Raw genomic sequence first — 25,013 nt, forward strand, 5'->3', positions numbered from 1 at the left:
TTTTTTTAAGATTTATTTATTTATTTCAAAGCCAGAGGTAGATCTCCCATCCATTGGTTCACTCCCCAAGTGGCCTTAACAGCCAGGGCTGGGCCATGTGAGTGCGCTCCCTTGTGGGTGCAGGGGCCCAAGCACTTGGACCATTCTCCACTGCTTTCCCAGGCACATTAGCAGGGAGCTGGATGAGAAGTGGAGCAGCCCGGACTGGAACTGGCGCCCGTGTTGGATGCCGGCACTGTAGACAGAGGCTTAGCCTTGTACGCCACAGCGCCGCCCTGTGGTAGTTCTCATTGCTTCGTCTCAGCAGCAGGGCTTAGCAGGTCATGCACTGTGGAGAAATCACACTGTTCTGTGGGAGGGACCGTCCTCCCCCTGCCCTCAAACTTCCCACGTGCTCTCTGCCCAGCGCCTGGAAGGAGACGGGCAGCCGCCAGCGTGCGCTGTGCTCACCGCGCGTGTGTGTGCGTTCACTTTGCATCCAGCCCGCAGGCGGTGAGCGGGACCCGAGGCCCCACATGCCAAGAACGCCGTTTGTGAGCAGGAGCCGTCTTCCCGTGCAGGCTGTGCTCAGCTTCAGTGCGTGGTCCTGGGGTGGTGTTGTTTAACCCAGGTTCATGGTTAGATCAGTGTGGAAAGGAGACGGAAGTGCTGCCGGGTGCTGGGCGCCCTGCGGGTCTGCAGTTTTGCCTTTTGACGTAACTTCTCTCCGCCTGGGGTCACTTCATGGCGACAGCTTTGACGCTGACAGCACCGGGCCGTGCTTCTGGCACAAGACTACCCTGTTCTCTGGCAGCTGCTCCGCGGAGAGCGGGCCATACAGCTTGAAATTCACCAGTGCCCACCTGCAGCCCTGGGCCCTTGGGGGGGGGGGGGGGATGGCGGCGTGCGCTCTGCTGGATTCTCCAAACCCCCATCAGGCAGCCGGTCGGAGCGGTGCTGGCTGAGTGGTGGGGCTGTGCTGTGCCCGAGGTGCAAGGTGCCTCTCGCTCTGCCCCTGCCTCCGTCACAACACGGTGGGACGAGACAGAGCCCGGCGGGAGCGGCCAGGTGCATGACTGTGGTGTGTGGATGTCATCCGCGCCCCCTGCCCCCTTCCGCACTCGGCCTGCACACTGCCCCCGTCCCCTGTCCAAAACGGAGCAGGCAGGTGCAGCAGCGGCTTTACCCCGCAGGGCCCTCATCTCTGTGGTCCCGTTTGCAATGGCAGGGGTGCATCTCACAGGCTCAGGGCAGTCGTGCGCATGAATGACGAACAAGCAGAACATAAATGCACCCACAGCTCTTGCCGTCAGAAGCCCGTGCGATGGGGACATCGCTTCTGAAGTTGAAAGCGCGGGAAACAAGGCTGAGAGCCGCGCTGACCTTGACCGCGGTCTCGCTGGACCGGAGCGCAGGTCCAGCTTCGCTCCTGGCGCTTCGGCAGGTGGTTTGCACCCACCTGCAGGGGGCGTGTTTGAGCCGTGTAGCTCTCGATGTTTCCTGGGGAAGCGAATCTGATTTGGGCCATTGGTTGTGAGGTTCCAGTTGGTTTAAGCTAATGGAATTCCCAAATGGGCGAGCTTGTCTGGAGAAGGAGTGCGGTAAGCTGACTTAGCAGGTAGAGTTGGGCCTGGGAACGTTTCACTGAAGCCGTCTCTGTTGGAAAACTCACGCCGAGCTGAGATGGAGGAGGAAAGGGACCTTTGGCCGGCTTAAGTGACCAGTGTGGGGGAGTTCGGGATCCCGGGACGCATTCTGAAGCAGCTATCCGACTGCTACGGACTGAAATGCTTTCCTCCTAGATTTGTTCAGGCCGTAATCCCTGTGCCTGGGAATGTGAGTGTATTTGGAGACAGAGTCTTTAAAGAGGTGATCAAGTGGGCCGTGCTGTGGCACAATAGGTTAAGCTGCCGCCTGCAGCGCTGGCATCCCCCATGGGCGCCAGTTCAAGTCCTGACTACTCCACTTCCGATCCACTCCCTGCTAATGGCCTGGGAAAGCAGCGGAGGATGGCCCAAGTGCTTGGGGCCCTGCCACCCATGTGGGAGACCCGGATGGAGCTCTCTGTCCCTCTGCCTTTCAAATAAATAAAATAAATCTTTAAAAATCAAAACTGAAAGCAAAAAATTGAAGAGCCCCTGAAATTCAAAAATAAGAAAATAACCCGAAGAAATAGATTCCTCATCAAAGAAGTTAAACAGATGACAAATAAAAAATATATGTTGAGTGAATAATAATGGAAGATGATTTAATAAACTAGGACACTTTATGATTTTGCAAGGACCTTGTGCAGGTTTTTTAGCCTCAAAGTCCTGTCCATCACACCCAGCACGCGGCCCCCTGTCCCCGCACAGCCACCAACTCCCACCTCGCTCAGTCACATCCACTCCCCACGGGAGGTCTTGGCCGGGTGGGTTCCGGCACAGGGGCTTCGTCCTGCAGGACGCCCTCACACAGTGGGGCTGAGGGCACCTGGGCCAGCCCCGGACGGCCTCACACATGGGCTTGGGTTCACGCTGTCAACAGTTCTCTTTGCAAGTGTGACCATCAATGTTTATGCACATATGGGTGCACCTGCTTCATCGATTGTCAGAGAAGACACCTAACATGAAAGTGACCATCTGTTACGGCTTGCCTGTGGTTTGCCACCCACAGTGTCAGGTGCTGGAGGCTGGGTCCCCCGTGTGGTGGTATCGGGAAGTGCAGGTTCTTTTAGGGGCCACACAGGGCGGAAGAGGACCAGGCCATGGGCACCACTGCGAAGGGGTTACTGCTTCCTAGAGGGTGTTGGGTCTTGCAAGGGGGGTTGGTTCTGGTGAGGGTGGGTTAGGAAAGCCAGCATAGACCCTGCCGAGTCTTGCTTCCTGGCTTGTCTCTGTGTGACTTCTCTGCCTGCCATGGGGACCCTGGACAAATTGTTCTTGGCGCCCAAGCTGAGTTGTGCCTTCTCCCGAGAGATAGGCAGGAGGCCAAAAGGCTCGTGAGCCCAGAGCCTGGCCAGGTGTGCCCAGAGCTGCTGCCCTCCGCCCCTGCCATCTTCCACCTGCTTCCTGGCTTCCTTCATTAGAGCGGGCAAACTGCCTTGAATCCTATGAGTGAGCCACCTGCTGGTGGCCTGAGACAGGAAGACCTTGCACTAAGTCAACCAAAGCCCCCCTTTGTCAGCAAGCAGAGAGTGTGACAGGGAGGCGCCTGTCTGGACTGGGGCCACCGGGGACTCCCACGGAGTAACCAGGTGCTGGGAGGCCCAGGCCCCGGGGGTGGGGGTGGGGGCGCCGCACTGCTGACCTCACATCCCACTGCAGTAGCGCTGCCGGGATGTCCATGCCACAGATGGGCAAATGGAGGCTCGGGGGGCCACGACTGGAACCCAGGGCAGCTGAAGCCGGCACCCACCCTTCTGACCCCCAGGCTGGCTGGTCTCCATTCACACCACGTGCAGCAACCTGAGAAGTGACAACAACACCCCACATCCCAGAAATGTGGGCTTTTTTTTAGATTTATTTATTTATTTGAGAGAGCAGAGTTATAGAAAGAGAGAGAGAGAGAGAGAGAGAGAGAGAGATATGTCTTCCATCTGCTGGTTCATTCCCCAAATGGCAGCAATGGCCAGAGCTGGGCCAATCTGAAGTCAGGAGCTTCTTCCGGGTCTCCCACGTGGGTGCAGGGGCCCAAGCACTTGGGCCATCTTCTTCTGCTTTCCCATTAGCGGAGACCTGGATCAGAAATGGAGCAGCTGGGACTTGAACCGGCGCCCATATGGGATGCCGGCACTGCAGGTGGCGGCTTTACCCACTGTGCCACAGTGCTGGCCCCAGCAATGAGGCTTTCAGGACTGAAGGAGGGGCCTGTGTTGTGGTGCTGCAGGTTAAGCCGCCGCCTGCAGCACCAGTATCCCATAAGACACTGGTTTGGGTCCCAGCTGCTGCACTTCCAATCCAGCTCCCTGCTAATGGCCTGGGAAAATGCTTGGGCCCTTGCCACCCACATGGGAGACCCAGATGAAGTTCCAGGCTCCTGGCCTTGGCCTGGCTCAACCCCTACTGTTGTGGCCATTCAGGGAGTGAATCAGTGGATGGAAAGATGTCTCTCTTTCTCTCTCTCTGGTTTTCAAATAAATAAATAAATACATCTTTAAGAAAAGACAGAAGGAAAGAGCACACACACACATGCACAAGTGCACGTGCACGTACGTGTGTGTGCACACACAGGGACACACAGCTGATGGTGCTGATGGGAGCAGCAGGTGAGCGAGGATGGAAGCCCTAATTCTACAGCCCTAATCCCCGCCCAGACAAGGGCTGGAATCTGAAGGCGTCCACGGAGGATCTTTCTCATCCCACCCCCAGGAAGCTTCCTGTGAGAGACCAGACCCAGCTCGAGGGGCCACGGCTGAAGCTCGGGACAGCCGGCATGCAAGGGAGAATCTCTCCAACCCTCCTCCCCAGGCTATGAACCCCAGGAGCTGCTAGCAGGAAGAGTGACAGTGGGATGTCAGGTGGCAGTGGGTGGGCAAACCCTCCTGGAAGCCAGGCTGGTGAGGGCCCGGGCAGCCTGGGCAGGGGCCAGCGGTCTCCACAAGCATCCACGCCCCTTGCCTCTCTCCAGGGCTACGTTCCTGGGGGCGCAGGAGACGTCAGCCTGCCGTTTCGCACGCAGCCCTCCCAGCGCAGGAAAGTCCAGCACCCCAGGCAGCCGAGATGTGTTCACATTCGTGCACTTGACTCTCAAGCCCCTGAGTGAATTTTGCTGAAATAAATACACGCCTTTGGGTTTAGTCCAAGTCTGTGAAGTTTCAGTCCCAGTGTGGTTTCTCTTTCTTTTTTTTTTTCCAAGGAATATTAAAAGTGGCTGACAAGAGGGATTTGGACATGAATGGCCACTTTTCAACATGTCTTAGAAAATGAAAAGGCGCAAGCACTATAAGATTTCTTAGAGAAACGAATGTGAGGAAAAGGAGATGTAGAGTCTGCGGGCTGTTTATTGCAACGTGAGATAAATGTCCTTGCCAGGGTGAGTCTCCAAAGCTGGGAGGTCAGGAGGGAGAATGGGTGTGCCCCGGGCCGGGCCCCTTCTTTGTAGCCCTAGATGTGCTGAGCAAACGCGGGTGCTTGGCCATCCCAGCTGAGGGTCCCAGCCTCATGAGAAGCACTCAGAAAACCCCGCTCAAGCCACCCCGGGGGACCGAACTCCCGGCCAGTTCGACGTCACATTGCACCTGTCGCCACGTGCACTGTGAGACGCAGGCATTTGCGAGGGCTTCGGCATTTCCCACTCGAGTTCTCGGCCCTGGAGGAATGAGACGCTGACAGTGGAGACCGGGGCTGAGGCGCGAGGAGACAGAGCAGCTCTTAGATCAGCCCCCAGAGGAGACACAGGCCACTGTGGGTGCCCGCGGGCCTCTCGCCTGATCGTGAACTTCCGGAAGACAGGGGCTGTGCCTTCTCTGTCTCAGTATTCCCAGTGCCTGGGCGGGCCCTGCCACGGATGGGTTCTTAACGAGTGGCTGCTGGACTGGAGGGAGCGGTCATGGTGAAAATGCACACACATGTGTGTGCATATGTGTGCGTGTGTGTATGCCGTGTGTGTATGTGTGTGTGCTTGTGCGTGCCTGGGCACCCACCCTCTCCCTGTCCATTTGTGCCGTCTCTAGGGACTTGCCGATCAACAGGTCTCCATCGCAGATTTCGGCTGTTCTGGCGGGCACAGTTAACATTCTTCCCCTGACGGTCGTGCGGGACCGGCTAGTGGAGAGCTGAATGCGGAAGCTGCTCCGTGGAGCACATTTGCCCTGGGTGATGTTGCAGCGGCCATCAGAGGCACGGATGTCCCAGGAGCCAGACCCCTGAGTTACCTGTCCCCGGGAGGCTGATGTTGTGTTTGCTGAGCCCACCTTTTCCACCACAGTTCCCCTTCTTGACCACTGTGTGCTGCGCTGGCTGGCGAGAGTTTGCAAGCCAGGTGTTAAACACAGTCCCCATTGGAAGTTAAATATACACTTAGTCCTATTAGACACAAAGGCAGTACACGCTCCAAGCTCATCTCTGCCTAGTTACCTCTCACTTCCTGTTCCCTGGGCTCTTGAGTTGTTGACACCGGCTGTATCTGGAAGGCACACGGGCTCTGGGATGGAGTGCCACAGGGCGTCTCCTCCCTGCTCTGCAGCCTGTGACGTCACTTGGTGGGTGGCCTGGGCCCAGGGGAGGGTGCTGACACCACATAAACCAGCGGGTGCTACAGACGGGGCTTCTTCCTCGCTCCGGTTGTAGGCGGTCCCACAGTTCCCAGCACCCACTGACCTCAGCTCAGCCTGGTGCCCTGCACGGACAAGGCTCAGCTCGCTTTGTAGATAAAGTTCCCCGAGTTAGCCCAGCTTCCTGCCAGGATCGCTGGGACAGTCCACACTTCACGGCCTGCTGCTCCAGCTCCTGGGGATGACCCACAAGCATCTGTGTTAGCTTCCTGTGGCTGCTCTAACCAACAACCACAAACCAGGTGGCTCAAAACAACAGAAACCCATTGTCTCGCAGCGTTGGAGGCCAGAAGTCTGAAATGAGGGCTGGTGCCATGGCGTAGTGGGTAAAGCCTCTTCCTGCAGCACCAGCATCCCATGTGGGCGCCGGTTTGAGTCCTGGCTGCTCCACTTCCAATCCAGCTCCCTGTTAACGTGCCTGGGAAAGCAGTACAGGATAGCCCAAGTGCTTGGGCCCCTGCACCCACATGGGAGACCCAGAAGAAGCTCCTGGCTCCTGGCTTCAGTCTGGTCCAGCCCTGGCTGTTGTGGCCATCTAGGGAGTGAACCAGCAGATGGAAGACCTCTCTCTAAATCTTTCAAATAAATAAAAAAATCAATCTAAAAAAAAAAAAAGGAAAGAAGTCTGGAATCGAGAGAGTGCCCCGCTCTATCTGAAGGCTCTGGGGAGGATCCTTGCCGCCTCTGCCGGCCCTGGTGGCTGCTGACTTTCCCTGGCATTTTGTGCCTGTAGCTGCCTCCCTCCCATCTCTGCCTCTGCCGCCCCGTGGCCCTCTCCTCAGTGTGTGTGTCTGGGAATCTCCTCTTCCTCTCCCAAGGACAACAGATCTCAGAACCCATCATTGCACTCAGAACCCGATCTGGTCCTCATGCATCATTCTTTCATCTACGAAGACCCTATCTTCCAATCAGGCCACATCCAAGGCTCTGGTGGAGCCAATGCAACCCACCCCTGAACCCCATGGCAAACACCGCAGGCAGTGCTGTCCTCAAAGGTGGTGAACAAGAATCCCGAGGGCCGGCCGACGCCAGGCACAGCCAGCGAGCAGGAGGGTTCCACCTGCGTGCATTTGTCGCTTCCTTTTTCCGGCTGCTTCGCGCACAGCAGCACCCCTGCCCCACACCCACGCCCCGACCCTGACTCTCTCCTTCGCCTTCTCCCTGTGTTCTAGGCAGCCCCGCACCTCTGCCATCGGCCTCTTCTCTGTCACCTTACACAGGCCAGAGCTCAGCTCCAGCAGAAGCTGCGGGACCGCTGCTGACACGGAGCTGTCCACTCACCTCCTCCAGCCTCGCCAGGATAATAATAGATCCGCCAAGGCCCCGGGTGTTGCCAGAGCTGACGCTTGGGTTCACTGCTGTTTGGAAGGGCATCAGGGATGCCCTGAGAGTTCATGCATCTGGAGGGGAAGCCGAGGGGACAGCAGGTGAGAAAGCCAATGGCATGACTGGCTCCCACTGGGGTTCCCACTGCTGACCGTGCCAGGTAGCGGAAGGCCAGGGAGATGCTCGCCCATGGTTTGGATGCCCACGCAGGTGGCGAAGCCTGGCAGAGGGGGCAGGGTGGATCAGGCAGCACAGGGAGTGTTTCTGTCCCATAACCCAGTGGCAGGAGCCGTAGGCCTGTGGAGAGGGAGCAGGTGGAGGGTGGGGTCCTAGCAGCCCAGGGGGGGACCAGGCTGGGCTTTCAGCTGCCTGTCTGGCAGGACCCCCAGGGAGCTTGCGTGAGGAATGCAGCCTCCTGGGTCCCACGCCCTGAGGTTCTAGCGCCTCTGGGTGGGGTTTGAAGCCCATTTTGTGGATATCTTGAACCAGCGTTGGAGAGACCTGGGCGGGGGCTGTAGGTAGCCTTGGCTGGGGGCCAGAATGGGGCCTTGGCCCCAGGAGATCAGAAAGCTGAGCTAATCCAGAGAGGGTGGCCGTGGACGTCTACAGGGAGCCTGTGAGATGCTGGGCTGAGCACATGTAGAGGGCCCTGGGACAAGAGCTCAGAGGCAGGCAGGGCCACACCCAGCAGCCGCCTCTCGCTGTCCACACTGATATCTGCAGTTTTTCTTAAAGAAGACTTCCCACGGTGCTGCTTGTGCGTCTTCCTGCTTTCATTGTGGCTCCCGGAAGGCAGGAGCCACGTTTCACGCCCCATTGTACTCCAGGGAATTCCCAGGGTCTAGCCAGAGTGGGCTCAGTGCCGATCTGCAGCAGAAATACATGAATGAGTAAGCGAATGAATGAATTGACGGAACATGGGCGGACCCAGGCTCAGGCAAAGGCGAGTCAGCGAGGGCAGGGCCAGAGTCTCCTGCGGTGGAACCTGGGAGTGGCTGGGCCTCCTCCTGCAAAGCGGTCGTCGTGGCTCGTGACCAAATCCCCTGTTGGTTTAAATCAACTTGCACCTGAGCTCTGATCCCAGCGTCTGCGGCTAAGCGGAAGTCACGGAGGAATGGGCAGGTGCGTGCCGGGGTGGGATTCGTCCAAACCAGCTGCAGTGCCCACCTCTTCACTGCCAGGAGCCCCTGTCGTACTGTTCTCACGTGCACACAGATTCCACGTCTTGATGGCGCTCATGGGGCCCGTTAACTGGGGACATCCGTAGCTCCCTGCAGGCCCTTCGTACCAGGGTGAGATCGCGGAAGTTGTGCCTTACGATGGGTCGACGTGCAGGGTCTCCGCCAGGCGGTCTGGAAACAGCTGGAGGTCACCCGTGGACAGCGCCATCAGCACTCTTGGACTCCCCCGTCTGTCTCCTTGCTTGGCCCCTTGGCCCATAGGTTTCTGGGATCGAGTACTGTGCCGGGAGGGGTGGGGGAGAGAGAAAGCTCCTGCTCCTATGTTTTTGTCAACGATGGATGTGCTGGACTGAGAAAAATTGTAATGGGCCCAGTGACCTCTAAGCTTCTTTGTAAGAGATATTAGAAATATTTCTGGGAGGCTGGCACTCTGTGTGTAGCGAGTAAAGCTGCTGCCTGCAGTGCTGGCATCCCATGTGGGCATCCTGGCTGCTCCACTTCCGATCCAGCTCTCTGCTATGGCCTGGGATAGCAGTAGAAGATGGCCCAAGTCCTTGGACCCCTGCACCCATGTGGGAGACCTGGAAGAAGCTCCTGGCTCCAGTCAATCGAGGAGTGAACCAGCAGATGGAAGACTTCTCCCTCTCTCTCTCTCTGCCTCTACTTCTCTCTTTATGTAACTCTTTCAGGTAAATAAATAACTCCTTAAAAAAAAAGAAAAAAAGAAACATTTCCATTTTCTTCCCTTCAATCCTCTCGGTAGCTGCTCTGAGCTCCCTGGATTTCATAGGACATGGTATGGGTCCATTTTTTTTTTTTTGTTACTACAACAAAATACCCAAGGCAGTCTAGTTTATAAAGAAAAGAGGTTGATTGGGCTATAGTTCTGGAGGTGCAAGGTCAAGGGGATACGTCTGGTGGCTCAGGAGACTGTCTGTCTGTGTCTGTGTGTCTTACCCTCTGCTTATAAAGCCACCAGGATTCCATCGTGAGCTCTCCACCCCGGACACCATGGTCGCATTCAGTTCCACTCTCCTAATGCTCTAATATACGACGTTGGGGATTAAATATCTGTGAGTTCCAGGGGACAGACACGTCCAAACCGTGGCGGACGTGGGTTCCATTAGATGAGGGCGTCGGTGTGGAGCCCGCAAAGTCTATGAGTTCCTCACAGTGGGGGGAGGACGCGTGGACGATTCAGCTTCTCGCCGCCCAGGGGTTTGCAGGTAGGAAGCTTGCCCCCAGCTGCGCTGGCTCCGTGGGCGGAGCGGAAGTGAAGCCGTACCTTGCTCAGAGCTCCATCAGGTGCAGCTGTGTGCAGCTCAGTGCTGCCTGGGTTTCCAGAAAGGGGAGAGCAACAGAGCCCCGGGGACCCTATTGACAATTATGTGAAATAAGAAAGAAGCAAACAAAACCTCCAGCTACAGTCTCTGGAAATTGTTCTAAGGACATACAGCAGGTGGAAAAATACTTTTTTTTTTTTTAAGAGTGGCATTTTTTTTTTTCTTTTTGACAGGCAGAGTGGATAGTGAGAGAGACAGAGAGAAAGGTCTTCCTTTTTGCCATTGGTTCACCCTCCAATGGCCGCTGCGGCTGGCACACCACACTGATCTGAAGCCAGGAGCCAGGTGCTTCTCCTGGTCTCCCATGGGGTGCAGGGCCCAAGCACTTGGGCCATCCTCCACTGCCTTCCCAGGCCATAGCAGAGAGCTGGCCTGGAAGAGGGGCAACTGGGACAGGATCGGTGCCCCAACCGGGACTAGAACCCGGTGTGCCAGCGCCGCAGGCGGAGGATTAGCCTGTTAAGCCATGGCGCCGGCCAGAAAAAATACTTAAGAAAAACTGCAGATATCAGTGTGGACAGCGAGAATGGGTACATTTCAATGGGCAGCACTGGCTCCCAGCCCCTCCCACGCCGTGGGACTGAAGCTCCATTCTGGGTGTCTGAGGCCAAGAAGATAGGGGCTCCTTCTACCCCATGCCCTGGTCTCGGGCTCCCCAGGAAGGGCAGGCTGCCAGCACCTCTTGTCCAATGTGAAAGGTGCTATTCTGGGAACGTGTGACTGGGAGGCCTGGGGCCTCCTTCTCCCATCTCCTCCCTTTCACGGAACAAAGGGTCTATCGCAGTCATGCGGTCCAGAATGTTCTCAATCCAGCTCACCTGTGGGGCAGAGATTCTACATCAGGAGAGGCAAGCTGAGACCAGCAGGGGCTGCCCCCCCACCCCGCCCCAGCATGCTCTCCCAGAGCACGTGTCCTCCAGAGAGGGGCTGTCCGGAGGGAGAGGCAGCCCCCAGGATGGAGCTGCACAGCTCTGCCCAAGGGATCCGAGTTTATTAGGAACCGAGCACGGAGAAGTTCATGCCTAGAGCGTTGTTCAATTATGGCGATGGAGCAGTTAAGCAATCCTGGACGGGTAGCTCCAAGACACAAGTGACACGGGGGAGAGACGGCTAAGGAGAGCCCTCCTGGGAGCATGCTCAGCCGGGGGGCTGCAGGGGGCTATGCACAGGCCCCGGGCTGCTCCCAGGGCAGGAGCCATCAGAGCAGCCCTAGGAGGTTATCCTCAGAAGCAGAGGTGGAATACAGAAAGTTCCGTAATCAAACACACACCAACGTGACACAGACAGCAAAGACCTCCAGGAAAAATAATGACATGGGTAATAATAATAGAAGGTGCCTTAGGTTGCCTTTCCTCTCTTCTCTCAATGAATTTAAAAGCAATTGCTTAAAGTTACACCAGTAAGGGCTGGCATTGTGGCAGCTACTGCTTGCACGGCTGGCATCCCACAGCAGGATTCTGGTTCGAGTCCCGGCTGCTCCGCTTCCAATTCGGCTTCCTGCTAATACACCTGGGAGGGCAGTGGAAAATGTTCCAAGTGCACGGGCCCCTCCCATCCGTGTAGGAGATCAGAGTGGAGTTCCTGGCTCTTAGCTTTGCACTGGCCCAGGCCGTTTGGGGAGTGAACCAGCGGGTAGAGGGTCTCTCTCTCTCTCTCTCTGTCTCTCTGTCTCTGTCTCTCCCTCTCTACCTGTTGTTCTGTTTGTCAGATAAATACACATTTTAAGAATCCCAGTAAAATGGTGTCATTGGGGTGCCTCTATGGGATGCAGGTGTCACAGGTGGTGGGGATCCGTCATCTGTGGCCGCCCAGGGCGGGTATTAGCAGGGAGCTGGAATAGGAAGTGGAACCGGGACTTGGACCCAGGCGTTCTGGTGTGGGCTACGGCATCCCAAGCAGAGTTGTTTTTTTTTTTTTCCAAGATTTATTTATTTATTTGAAAGAGTTACCCAGAGAATGAAGGAGAAGCAGAGAGAGAGAGAGAGGTCTTCCATCTGCTGGTTCACTCCCCAATTGGCTACCACAGCTGGAGCTGAGCTGATCCAAAGCCAGGAGCCAGGAGCCTCCTCCAGGTCTCCCATGCGGGTGCAGGAGCCCAAGGACTTGGGCCATCTTCCACTGCCTTCCCAGGCCATAGCAGAGAGCTGGATCACAAGCAGAGCAGCTGGGACTCAAACCGGGGCCCACATGGGATGCCGGCACTGCAGGTGGCAGCTTTACCCGCCATGCCACTGTGCCAGCCCCCAGAGTTTAAACTTCTACTCCAAACACCCACCTCTTAGGTAACTTTTGGGTTTGTGGGTCACTTTTTCATTCTTAGCTGTGTGGTATGTGAGCCTGCATTGCTTCTCTCAGACCTTGCAAATGTTAAGGGCAGTCCTATAGGTTTCTATATACACAGAGGAAAAATATAGTTAGGTTGTGAATCTTTTTTAACATCCATAGTGTCGTAATCTAGGTGTTACTTTACATCATGAGCTTATTTAATAATTTCAAAACTTCACACAGTACATAGCACTGTACCTCTTTTAAAAACACAACACAACACATCCTCCTTATCATCGTTGTTTTAGAATACCGGAATTCTTCCCAGACACCTGTGATAAGAACCCAGCCCCATGCCTGAGCCCAGCGACAGAGGCCAGCCTGGGCCAGAAAGACCCTGGGCTGCCCCTCGCTGGTGTGGGCACTCGCCTCACTCTCCCAGGGTCCAAGGTCAAGTTCTAGGGAAGGAAGTTCAGGAGCTCAGAGCTGGGAGGCAACTCCCCTGCGTTTGTAAATTCTCCGTGGATTCGTAATGCATTTTCTGGCCGCTGCATTGTTAGCGATGGGGACTGCCTTCCTCTCCCGGTGAGTGAGGTCATGCCGGGATTTGACGCATGCCTGTCACCGGCGCTCCCGCCCTTCCTCGGCACTCTGTCCCGGGTCAGCCTCTTAGTCATCGGAGCAGGAGACCCCTGCTTAGCTGTTCCCAGGCTGGTTCTGTCCTCGAAACAATAGGAAATGACAAGCACCATTTTTTTTTCCCTTGAAAGGACTCATTCCACAGAGTCTGTGTGTGTGCGCGCGCACGCGTGTGCAGGGCAGGGAAGGTGGGGGGGGGGCATTGATCCGTGCCCCCAGTCGGAAGCCAGCAGCTTTCCTCTCTTTGTTCTGTAGCTGGGTTAACAGGCCCTCCGCCTAAAAGCAGACAGAAAAATTCCCAATTGGATTTTCTGTGGGGCCCGTGTGAAGGCAATGCAATTAGGTGGCGAGCCATCTCCCAAGCAAGGCCCAGGAAACTTTCAGCCACGGGGCTCTGCTATGCAGAATTGCCAGGCCTTGACGCAGTGATAGGAACCGCACCCTACAGCAGCCGTGGGAGTCCGGCACCAGAATCACTCTCTAAGAGCTTATAACTTTATGCTTTTAATTCCCCCGACAGAACTGAGGGGTAACGCGATCATTTCTGGGATACCAGGGTTAAGGCCAGCGATCAGCAGCCTCCAGCCAGGAGCCCTCTGAGGGCACTGGGCACAGCAGTGGAGATGCTACTTAGGATGCCTGCATCCCACACGGGAGTGGCTGGGTCTGGTCCAGCTCCAGCCCCTGCCATCAGCTCCCAGCTAGTGCACCCACTGGGAAGCAGTAGGCGATGGCTCAAGTAGTTGAGTCCCCACCACTCCTGTGGGAAGCCTAGATTGGGTTTCCAGCTCCCAGCGCTGGCCTGGCCTAGCCCTAATGGTTGTGGGCATTTGGAAATGGGAGCTTTGTCTATCTCTTGCTCTCAAAAATAATTTAAAAAAAAAATCAGGAGCAATTAGTATTCCAAAACAGAAGGTCAAGGTTTGAGGCCAACCTAGCCCGATCTTGACTGTGAACCCTCAACTGGCTCTGAACGTTGTCTTACCAGTGACGTAGCAAGTAAAGCCTCTGTCTGCAGTGCCAGCATCCCATATGGGCGCCAGTTCGAGTCCCGGCTGCTCTACTTCTGATCCAGCTCTCTGCTATGGCCTGGGAAAGCAGTAGAAGATGGCCCAAGTCCTTGGGCCCCTGCATCCACGTGGGAGACCCAGAAGAAGCTCCTGGCTCCTGGCTTCAGATAGGCTTAGCTTTGGCCATTGCAGCCATTTAGGGAGTGAACCAGTGGATGGAAGACTTCTCTCTCTCTCTCTCTCTGCTTCTCCTCTCTATGTAACTCTTTCAAATAAATAAATAAATCTTAAAAAAAAAAAGAAACAGGCCAACTGCTGGGCTCAGGGAAGGCACAGCAGGGCTGGAAGGGAAGGCGAGAGAGAGGAGGGCAGGCGGTGTGGGCCTGGGGGGCCTGGGGCGTGCCCCGGGGAGTGTGTATGGTGAGAAGGGTCCGGCTGAGGTTCCCCTGGACTGGTCCTGGGGGTCACACACTCTTCCCAGGGGGCACGGGGAGGAGAGGCAGCAGCATGAGCAGCATTGGGCGGGAAGCACAGAGCAGCGATGCTGGCGGCCCAGCTGCTGCAGGACCAGCGGCCAGGAGCCAAAGGGAGCTGTGGGCAGTGTGGGGTCTGGGAGCAGGGGTGGGCGTGGGGGTCGGGGAGTGGGGACGCAGCTCCCGAGACTGTAGTTCTGCAGGTGTCAGGACCCGCAGAGGGGCAGCTGCAGCACCGGCCCTGGGCCTGTGTGCTGGGACTTTAGGGTTTGGGGTCTGGGGAGACACACGAAGTACAGCCCCAGGAGGGGTGAGCAGAGGTGGGGGGAGAGTGGGACTGGGCTCCCACGTTGCAGGCCCCCCGTACCTGGGACTTTGACATCTGATTCCACCGCTGGTTGGTGAAGCTGGGGAAATATGCCAACCATTGTATTTATTTTATTATTTCAAAGGGAGAGAGAGAAGAGCTCCCAGGCCGCAGACCCTTCTCACAGGCTGCGTTAATCCAGGGTCCTGAGACTTGAGAAGGAGCAACTTACTGAGGGAGAAGCTCCTGTCAAAAGTGGGGAGGCCTGGGTCGTTGCTGGAGAGGAAGGTTGCAGGCCTTTCGTCACCCCTGGGAGCAGCCGGGGTGGGGTGAGCACCAGCATCCTACACTGCCCCATGTGTTGGCCAACAGAGGGCTGTTTGTGGAGTCCCTAGGTGTGCACTGCTTCTCCCTGAAGCTGTGGCAAACGGCACGGCAGCTGTGGGCACCAGCAGTCCCTCTAAGAAGCCCGGGACCCCAGAAGTGGAATGCTTTGAAAGTTAGCCCCAGCAGCGAGGGGCGCCGTGTGCACACCCCGCCGTGTGGCTGTGTGCACCCCGCCGTGTGGCCTGGCCTTTTTTCTCAGCACACCAGCCCACCTCCCCCCTGCCCAGCTTGGAAACAGCAGGACGGGGCTGCCGAGGGAGACACAAAGGCACCAGGCAGCAGCAGCAGCCCATGTGCGTGCCCCGAGGCCCCCAGGGCCGACTTCTTCCCAGGAGTTTCCTTCCCAGTCACCACGGTCCAGTGGCAATCCCTCATTCAAATCTGCTTCGCTCGTCTTCCTCCCGGGCTTCGCGCCCGTCCAAACACAGCCTCAGCAGGGCCCCAGGCCGCGTCCACGGGAAGAGCAGGGCACGCTTCTTGTGGGCTCAGCTCTGCAAACAAAAAACTTGCTGTGTTTGCACAAGCCAAAGGCTGACCTTGGCCTTGGGCAGGCCTGGCATCCAGATGCCTGGGCAGGGGTCCCAGGAGAGCTCTGTGTGTGTGTGTGTGTGTGTGTGTGGTCGGGGGACTCAGATCACGGAAAGCTTTGTGACTGAGGTCGGTATGGGCACGGTCCTGTCTCTACCCGGAGCAGCAAACACCTTTGGCCGCCATGTTGTCTTCAGCCCCACGAAGGCAGCCAGCAGGTGTGCGGTGTTTATGTTCAGGAAGCCAGAGGAGATACCTGCGGGGAACCAGCGATAGAGGCAACAGGAAGAGGGGCCGCTCTGGGAGCTGGAATCAGATCCGGGTGCTCCCGGAAGAGAAAGGAGGAGGATTCTCTTGGATTAGAACAAAGCCCTTATGACGACATTGGACAGTGGAATTCGTGTTATTCCCTGCTATGATCTAGAACACATACCTAAGGAGAGATCTAAAGTCATCCCAGCCACTGAAGGCTCCCCCAGTCCTCGAGCTGTGTGTGGAGGACTCGGGTCCCTGACGAAGTCTCCAGGAATTTAAGTCTACCCAAACCACCCAGCACCTCGGCATGGCACCCCTCACTCGCTCGCTCTTGCAAGCATTATTTATCTATTTTTGAAAGAGTTACAGGGAGAGAGAGAGAGAGAGAGAGGGAGAGAGAGATATCTTTCGTCTGCTGGTTCCCTTCCTAAATGACCACATTGGCTGGGGCTGGGCCAGACCAAAGCCAGGAGCTTCAACCAGGTCTCTCATTTGGATGGCAGGGGCCCAAGGACTTGGGCCATCTTCTGCTGCTTTTCTCAGGCCATCAGCAGGGAGCTGGATCGGAAGTGGAGCAGCCAGGACTGGGATTGGCACCCATATGGGATGGCGGCACTGCAGGTGGCGGCTTTACCCGCTATACCACAGCGCTGGCCACAGTGCTGCCTCTCTTGACCTCCCGTCTTCAGGGTAGCTCATTCTGAAATGCGCAGATGCAGGGTGGAAGGTTGGATGTCACTCTGGCTCACCTTGGCCTCCCCCACCTGCCACTGAATGGGAACCACAGGATGTGGCTGCCATGGGTGCCGTGTGCACAGCTTCACTGATGATAAAGGACATGAGTGTTCACGGCAGCACCATTCCAAAAAGACACAGCCCAAATGCCCACCGAATGCCCAGTGGCTGAACCAGTTGTGGTCGGCGCATGCCATTGACGAATGGAGTCCCAACACTCTCTATACCTAGCGTGGATGAACCCGGAAGACATTGTACGAGGCACAGACAGGCCTACTGTGTGATCCCCTGTCTGAACTAGGCAGGGCAGGTAAGGCCATGGAAGGCAGACGCCTGGTTACCAGGCTCTGGAGGGAGGAGGGGTGTGGAGGCAACTTAAGGGGCTGGGGTTTTCTCTTGGGGTGATGAGAATATTTTGGAACCAGACAGAGGGGCTGGCTGCACGACATTGTGAATAGATCAAATGCCATGGAGTATTTGCTTCAAGAAGCTTAATTTTGGTATTGTGGTATAGCAGGTAAAGCCTCTACCTGCAGTGCTGGCATCCCATATGGGTGCTGGTTCTAGTCCCGGCTGCTCCTCTTCTGATCCAGCTCTCTGCTATGGCCTGGGAAAGCAGTAGAAGATGGCCCAAGTCCTTGGGCCCCTGCACCCACATGGAAGACCCAGAAGAAGCTCCTGGCTTCAGATTGGCTCAGCTCCAGCCACTGCGGCCATTTAGAGAGTGAACCAGCAGATGGAAGACCTCTCTCTCACCCTCTCTCTCTCTGCCTCTTCTTCTCTCTCTGTGTACCTCTTTCAAATAAAAAAATAAATCTTAAATAAAAGCTTAATTTTATGCTAAATAAATTTCAATTAATTTTGTAAAAATAAATTACCAGAGAGCTGGGATGGTCAGTGGCACAGAAGGAGCAAGGCCTTGCTCAGGTCTGGGCCCCGGAACTCCTGCAGGGAGGGCCCTGCACTGCCTGATCACTCAGGCCTGGGTCAGCTTCAGATCTTTCCAAACATGTGATCTGGGCCCGGTACTTAACCCGCCAACCTGTGCTTCTTCACCTACGAGTCTTTGCAGGGACCAGGTGAGGATGTGGGATGAGGAAGGCAGAACTTGTCTACAGCAGACATTTGATAAGAGAGAACCCGAAATCATTTTTTATGGTCTCAGCTCCACTGGGACAAAGACAGGAACCCATCTTCTCTTTTTCCACTGCACAGCTACAGGCCTCCTGCTCACTTGGGCACCTGGGAGGCAGACTCCCCAAAGAACCCATCAGCTCTCCTGATAGGAACCCTGGTTTCTCTAACTCTTCTTCCTTCGCCTCTTTCATCCGCCCCCAACCCGCACCCCAAGCAGGGTAGGACCCAAGGATTGGAACGATTTGGAAGCTGACTCCATCGGGCTCCCAGTTGTGGGACAGTTGTGTGCTCTGGCTGATGGGTTTTACCTCCAGAAGCTCCGTAGTTGTAAACGCAAAACCAGGAGTTGACAAACTTTTTCTGTCAAGGGCAAGAAAGTATGTATTTTGGGTTTTGTGGATCCTACTTTATTTACAAGAACAGGTTATGGCCACATCCAATCTGCTGCCCGTTTTCACACAGCCCTTGCACTAAGAATGGCTTTCACATTCTTAAGTGGCTGGTTAACTAAGAAGAATATATGGGGGCCGGCACTGTGCTATAGCAGGTCAAGCTGCCACCTGCAGTGCCAGCATCCCCTATGGACGCTGGTTTGAGTCCCAGCTGCTCCACTTCTGATCCAGCTCTCTGCTGTGGCTTGGAAAAGCAATGGAAGATGGCCCAAGCCCTTGGGCCTCTGCAACCATGTGGGAGACCTGGAAGCAGCTCCTGGCTCCTGGCTTTGGATCAGTGCAGCTCTGGCCATTGTGGCCATCTGGGGAGTGAACCAGCAGATGGAAGACACCCCCCCAGCCTCTCTATAACTCTGCCTTTCAAATAAACAAATAAAAAAAATTTTTTTTAAAAAGAATATATGGCATGTGAGAATGAAATGAAATTCCAATTTCAATGTCCATGAATATGATCATACTGGGATGAAGGCCTGTGCATACATTATGTGTCATTTGTGGTTGCTTGGGGACTGCCATGGTGGAGCTAAGTGGTTGCAACAGAGATCATAGGAGCTGCAAGGTGTGAAAAAATTATTCTTACCCCTTGCTCTAAACAAATAATAAACAAATAACATTAGTGATTAAAATCACTCGTAGGCTAAACCTCCACCTGCAGTGGCGGCATCCCATATGGGCACAGTGTTGTGTCCTGAGTGCTCCTCTTCCCATCCAGCTCTCTGCTATGGCCTGGGAAAGCAGAGGAAGATGGCCCAAGTGCATGGGCCTCTGTGCTCATGAGAGTCCCAGAAGCTCCTGGCTTCAGCCCATTTGGGGAGTGAACAGTGGACGGAAGACCTCTCTGTCTCTCCCTCTGTCTGTAACTCTTCCTCTCAAGTAAATAAATACGCCAGCTAATTCCTCTGTGGGTACCAGAGACTTCCTGCTCACACGCTGGGGACAGTCATCCCATGTCGTGAGGTTTCTTGTGAAGATAAAATGACTCAGTGCCAGACAAGGAGCCGGAACAATACCCAGCCCAACGCACGTGGGTTCTAACCCCGTGTAGACTTGCTGCTGGGCAGGCACGACTTCAAATAAAGACAGAAAGCAAAGACGTCCCCCCTCCCGGTTTATTTGGGAATGCGTTGTAAACAGTGTGCGGTGTCCCTTTGGCAACGCCCTGGCTTCCCCGTGCTGGACGCCACACCAGCTTCTCCTTCATAGAAGGCACAGTGCACGGATGTGGAGCCAGGGCGGGTCCTCCCCTCCCGAGGATGTGCGACGTTCCCGGCACTCTCAGTAGAACTGGCCCACATGTCTCGGGAGCGAGGTGTCCAGACCACTGTTCATCCATATCTCCTGGATGATCTGTTCCCTGCGCTCGATCCTCTCCGCCAGTTCTGCGGCCTCTAAGGAGCTGTAGACCGGGTAGGAAGTCCTACAGAACGTCGCCAGCTCCCCCGGGAACTCCGAGTCTGAGGAGTGCTCCTCCTCGGGGCCCTCCTCGCTGTCGTCCTCCACCTTGTCACTGCCCGGCACCAGGTGCTGCCTCCCCAGCCGCAGCTCCCGGAAGTCCTTGGCGCAGGACAGCTTGATGACCAGGGCACACAGGGTGAGCACCAGGCCGACGCACACGCTGGACACGAACAGCAGGGCGGCTCTCTCGGGGTGCGCTGTGGGAGGGGGGAAGGGAGCAGGTCAGACGCTGGCCCAGTGTCAGCCTTCACCCATCCGGCCCCCCAGAGGACCAGGCGTCTGTCCCAGGACGCAGAGCGACTGATGGAGAGAGCCAGTCCTGGACAGGGGCTGTGGAACATCCACTCCTAACCGGTCACAGTCACAATCATTGAACACAGTCAACAGATCTGTGTCTATGGGAAATCAACCAGCCGGGGGACTCAGGATCAGAGTTTAAACCCAGATCTGCCACTCAGCAGCCAAGTGCCTTTGGGCAAGGCGTATGACCTCTCTGTGCCTCGGTTTCTTTACCTGTAAAATGGGTCTAATAGCACCTTTCTGTGATAGCGCTGTTATGATGAACTGAGTTAACTCCCGTAAGTAATTAATAGTGCTAGCTAGCAAAAGTAGGAGACGATGAAGAATTAATTGAAGCAGGAAGCAGATACGCGAACTCAAGGACTCATGGAATAGATGCTAGCACAGCTTCATCCCGTTTCTCTTGTAGAAACAGCAAATAGAAATCAAGGTTCTGATGTTTTGTTTTTTTTTTTTTTCTGCACACAGATGCATTTTCCATATGGTAAAGCCAGAAATAAAAATAATGCTAACACGTACGTACCACACGGCCGGGTAGTCCTTCCATTAACCCCACATAGAAAGGACACTTTCACTTTTATTTTGTAAGCCCCATTTTTTTGCTGTGTGCCCCCTGGGACATCAGCGCCTCCGCCCAGGAAATAATGGCCCGATAACCAGAGTGACATCGAGATCAGGAGTTGCCATGCCTTGCCAGCAACAGGTCAGATAGCAGACACCCAAGTTTCGCACGCCCTATCTGTAGCGAATACTCCGCTCTGCGGTTTGAGCTCAAAAGCAGCCACGGACAACACGTCGACCACACTGCCCGGCTGTGTCCCCGTGAGACTTGATGACAGAGCCGGGCCTGGGCGGCGCAGGGGCTGTGGGTGGCTGAGCCCTGCTGTAGATGCTGAAGTTGAGGCCAGGACAGGAAGCCGTTCCCAAAGTCAGCTGACCTCTTTGGGAAGAGCCAAGACCAGCACCCAGATCCTGCGGGGTACACACGGGCCCCCGTGGCCTTTTCTCGGCTGAGCGGCTCCTCGTGCAGGCACGTGGCCTGCCCCTTTGTCCCAGGTGGGCATTGAGAACTGATGTCTTCTCACTCTCCTCCCCCGTGGTCCAGACCGGAAGGCCAGAGCTCACGTGCAGGCAGGGCGTCCAGGCGCTGTCTGATCGCACGGGGGAGGTCCAGCTGCGACATTTTTCTTGCTGACACTTGAGACCTGCCCTCCCAGCCTTCTCTGCTCACAGAGAAGCCATCCCTGGAGCCACTGGCCTCAAGCAGGCTGTTCTGTGTGGCCATCGCCTGTGCCCACACAGGCGTCCTAATTAAAAACTTACCTGGGCTGGAACAAGGGCAGCAAGCTGTGTCTGTGATGCTAATAACAACAACATGTTTCCTAAGGGCCAAGGAATTTACTTGAGAGGCAGAAAACAAGAGAGAGAGGGAGAGACAAAGACAGAGAGCGAGAGAGTGCATCCATCCACCTGGACACTCCCCAAATATCTGCAATGGCCGGGGCTGGGCAGGGGTGAAGCTGAGAGCTAGGAACTCAATCCAGGGCTCTCGAATGGGAGGCAGGGATGCAACTGTTTGAGCAATCATGGCTGCCTCCCTGGAAGCACCCTAGCAAGAAGCGGCGTCAGGAGTGGAGCCAGGAATCGAACCTGTGTACTCAGAGATGGCACTTGGGCCTCTGAGCCCGATGCGTGCTGCGGGCCCGTGGCATTTGGACAGTGTGATCAAACGCAGACAAGCCTCCTTTCTGAGAGGAGGACGGGCTGTGTCCACCTCGGGGCGTGGTGGCAGATGGGATCCGGAGACACTGGCCCTCGGGACCAAGTCGTGACGCCGTGAAACGCCACGGGAGGCTCAGGACAGGGGCTCTGCTCCCGGGGTGGGGGCGGATCTCTCCTCCAGCTGAAGATCAAAGCCTCATTGCTCCACTCTCACGGCCCTTTCTCCCTGCATCGCCTCCTGTCCCCTCCCAGCGCAGCCCACACCCCACCCCAAATCCTGTCCTGTGTGCTGGCTTTCAGAGCAGCCACCTGCAGCTCCTCCTCCTTGGAAAACAAACTGGAGCCCGCGGGCAGCGATGCGGGGGGATCTCATCCTATGCTTTTCCGGCCGCCCACGGTCGGGGCAGGCAGGGAGAACTCCATCCCCATCAAGCTTCTGAGGAGCGCAGGTCACTCACGAACCCCTTCCCTCCTCTCCCGGCGCTGCTGTAGCGGGAGGACCAGGTCCTCCTCCAGACACACAGAGCAGGGTTCAAGGTCAGATTCCGCCACAATCCTTGCTGTGCCTTTTAACGTATGCATCTTCCAGATTTCAGGTGACTGGAGCTAATTTGGTCATAGTCCCTGGGACAGAGACATTCATTAGCCAACGCGTGTCCCTCCCTGCGTGCTGCCTACTTATTACCCTTAATACCCCTGTATTAAGTGACCTCCACCACAACCTGTGCTCCCCTGCCTTCCCAGCCAAGGTGGCAACCACCTTGCCCGCTCTAAGGGGTGAGGCCCACAAGGTCACTGGGTCATGGGGGTAGAGGCCCAAGGATTTAGGCCGTCCTCCACTGCCCTCCCAGGTGCATTAGCAGGGAGCTGGATTGGAATGGAGCATGCCTTGCCCGCCCGCCTCGCGACTCATACATTCATGGCATCCATCGCGTATTCCTATAAACATGTTTCAAGGGCGGAGCGTTACATGTGGTGTCTGGGATTTGGCTTTGTTTTCAATCCTGCACGGCTGTGCAGCCATCCTCCATCCTGACGGCACCTGGGGTGCCACCAGGCTCTACTGCCGGGGACACGTAGCCACGGGCGTGCCTGTGCCCGTCCCTGTCCCTGGGGCACGCGGGTACCGCCCTGGAGGGCAGCTGGGCAGGGTTCAGGGTCTGCGGGCCCCATTTCAGCAAACCCTGCTGGAGCGGTGTCAAAGCTTTGACTTGGATGTCTGGGCAACCCCGTGACTCCTCACCGCCTCCCAGCACCTGGACTCGGTCATCGTTCCAGGCCCACGGGCACCGGACTACAGCTGACGGTCGCCTTGATTGGCATTTCCTGGTCACGCCTCCGTGCGCTATTTCTTCCCACGCGGATTACTTCCTCTTCGCCAGACAACCGGCTGCGTCATTTCCGGTTTTCCTCCTGGGGTGCCTGTGCTTCCGCTCTCACGGCCGGGCAGCGTGCGTAGGCCTGCGTGCCCTTGGTCATCATCCCGCGATGGCGCCCGTGATGTGGAGGGCAGCTCGCACTCCCACTTCCGGTGAGGTGCCCTTTGACCCCACTCCGGGGTCACCCCCACCCTGTGGCACCATTGCCCTCGTCACTACCTCCCTGTGCAGGCCCACCCTTCTCTGACTTGTTCTGTCAAGTCCCTGGCGCCCAGTGTCTGGGGCGTGGCAGCTGTTACCCAAATACTGGCTGGGGGCACGAAGAGAGGACTGTGCATCTAGCACTGAGCCTGGGGCCCTGTAGATGAGTTGCCTTTCTCCCTCTCTCCCTCTTCTCCAGGGAAGTGGAGGTCTGGCTTCTTCTGCCAGGACAACCTCCAGGTCCTCTTGGTTCAGGTTCGCCTCCTGCCAGGTATCACTTCCGGGTCACATCCACTGCCAGCCAGTGAGCAAAGATGGAGGACATGGCAAGCCCACTGGAAGGAGGGTTCATCCGGGTGGGCTGTTTGAAGTCACAGCATCTCTGAATGGGAGTCAGGTGCAATCTTAGAGATGAGCTGGGCCAACCCTTCCTGTGGTGGGCAAGCCACGTTGGCTGGGGCCCAAGCTCAGCAGGCCAGGGCTCGCTCCCCGGCCCTTGGCTATACGCTGGGGCACTGCATCTGCTGTCCAGAAGCAGTTGGGTAACAGTAGGGTTTCTGCGACCCCTTTTCTATTACATGTTCTAGAAAAACAGAGCTGTTCTTCATGTGGTTGAACATACACGTGGGTATTGCTGGTGATGTCCTCAATTTAGCCTTGGTTCATCAAAGGTTAAAGCAAATGCTTTTCACTTTCTCGTCGGCAGTTATGCCCCAGGACGGTGGCCAGTGCCTCTAAAGCCCCTCTCCAGTTAGGGATGGACCAGGAGAAAGCACGGGGGTGTCCTGGGCCTGGTCTGACAGCCTTGAGGCTGTGACAGTGACTTGCTGTCGTGGAGCCCATGGAACTCATCAGAACCACCCCCGGGTGACAAGGCTGTGCTCATTTCCAGCTGTGCTCCCTGGGGGATCCTGGAACGCTGACCTGGACGGTGCAGGTGCTCTTCTGTTTCCAGTGGGCCTTTCACAGGAAGCAGGGATGCCTCTCCAGCCCAGGAGATGGTGCAGCCCGGCCCCTCTGCCTCGGCTTCCTCACCTGGGACCCCAGTACCCCAGGCACCCCCAAAGTCCACAGCAAGACTTGCCAAAGGGCCGAAGACACACACTTGCCACAGTCCCAAGGAGTGAGGGCAGTGACAGAAATATCCGTTCACCAAAGGGGTCTGGGTGCACAGATGAGGTAAACGCACACAGCCAGTGGCCAAGAAAATGTGGGAGGCCGCGTTTCAAAGTGGGACTCTAAGGGGTGAGGCCCACAAGGTCACTGGGTCATGGGGGTAGAGGCCCAAGGATTTAGGCCGTCCTCCACTGCCCTCCCAGGTGCATTAGCAGGGAGCTGGATTGGAATGGAGCAGCCGGGACTTGAACCAGCATCCACATGGGATGCTGGTGCTGCAGCAGGGCTTTAGCCCACCAAGCCACAGCACCGGCCCCATCGGCTGCTCCACTTCTAACCAGATCTCTGCTCATGTGCCTGGGAGAAAACCGAAGATGGCCCAAGGGCTTGGGCCCCTACATTCATGTGGGAGACCCGGATGAAGCTCTTGGCTTGGCCCAATCCATTTGGGGAGTGAACCAGCAGATAGAAGACCTCTCTCTGTTTCTTTCTCTCCCCCTCTCTGTAATTCTGCCTTTCAAATAAATTGAATAAATTTTAAATTAGTAAATAAATAGATAAATATCCAAA

General features: G+C 56.2%; 1 protein-coding gene across 4 annotated transcripts in view; it reads right to left on the reverse strand.

Moving 5' to 3' along the window:
- Positions 1-19,345: 19,345 nt before the first annotated feature.
- Positions 19,346-25,013, reverse strand: part of EVA1C (eva-1 homolog C) — a 90,056-nt gene continuing 84,388 nt past the window's right edge. For all 4 annotated transcript variants that reach the window (XM_062206082.1, XM_062206090.1, XM_062206070.1 and 1 more), the window contains one exon: positions 19,346-19,922. In XM_062206082.1, the coding sequence (XP_062062066.1) occupies positions 19,546-19,922 (377 nt within the window). In that variant the 3' untranslated portion in view covers positions 19,346-19,545. The remainder of the gene's footprint in view (positions 19,923-25,013) is intronic.

This window comes from Lepus europaeus, chromosome 2, assembly GCF_033115175.1.
Source record: "Lepus europaeus isolate LE1 chromosome 2, mLepTim1.pri, whole genome shotgun sequence".
NCBI lineage: Eukaryota > Metazoa > Chordata > Mammalia > Lagomorpha > Leporidae > Lepus > Lepus europaeus.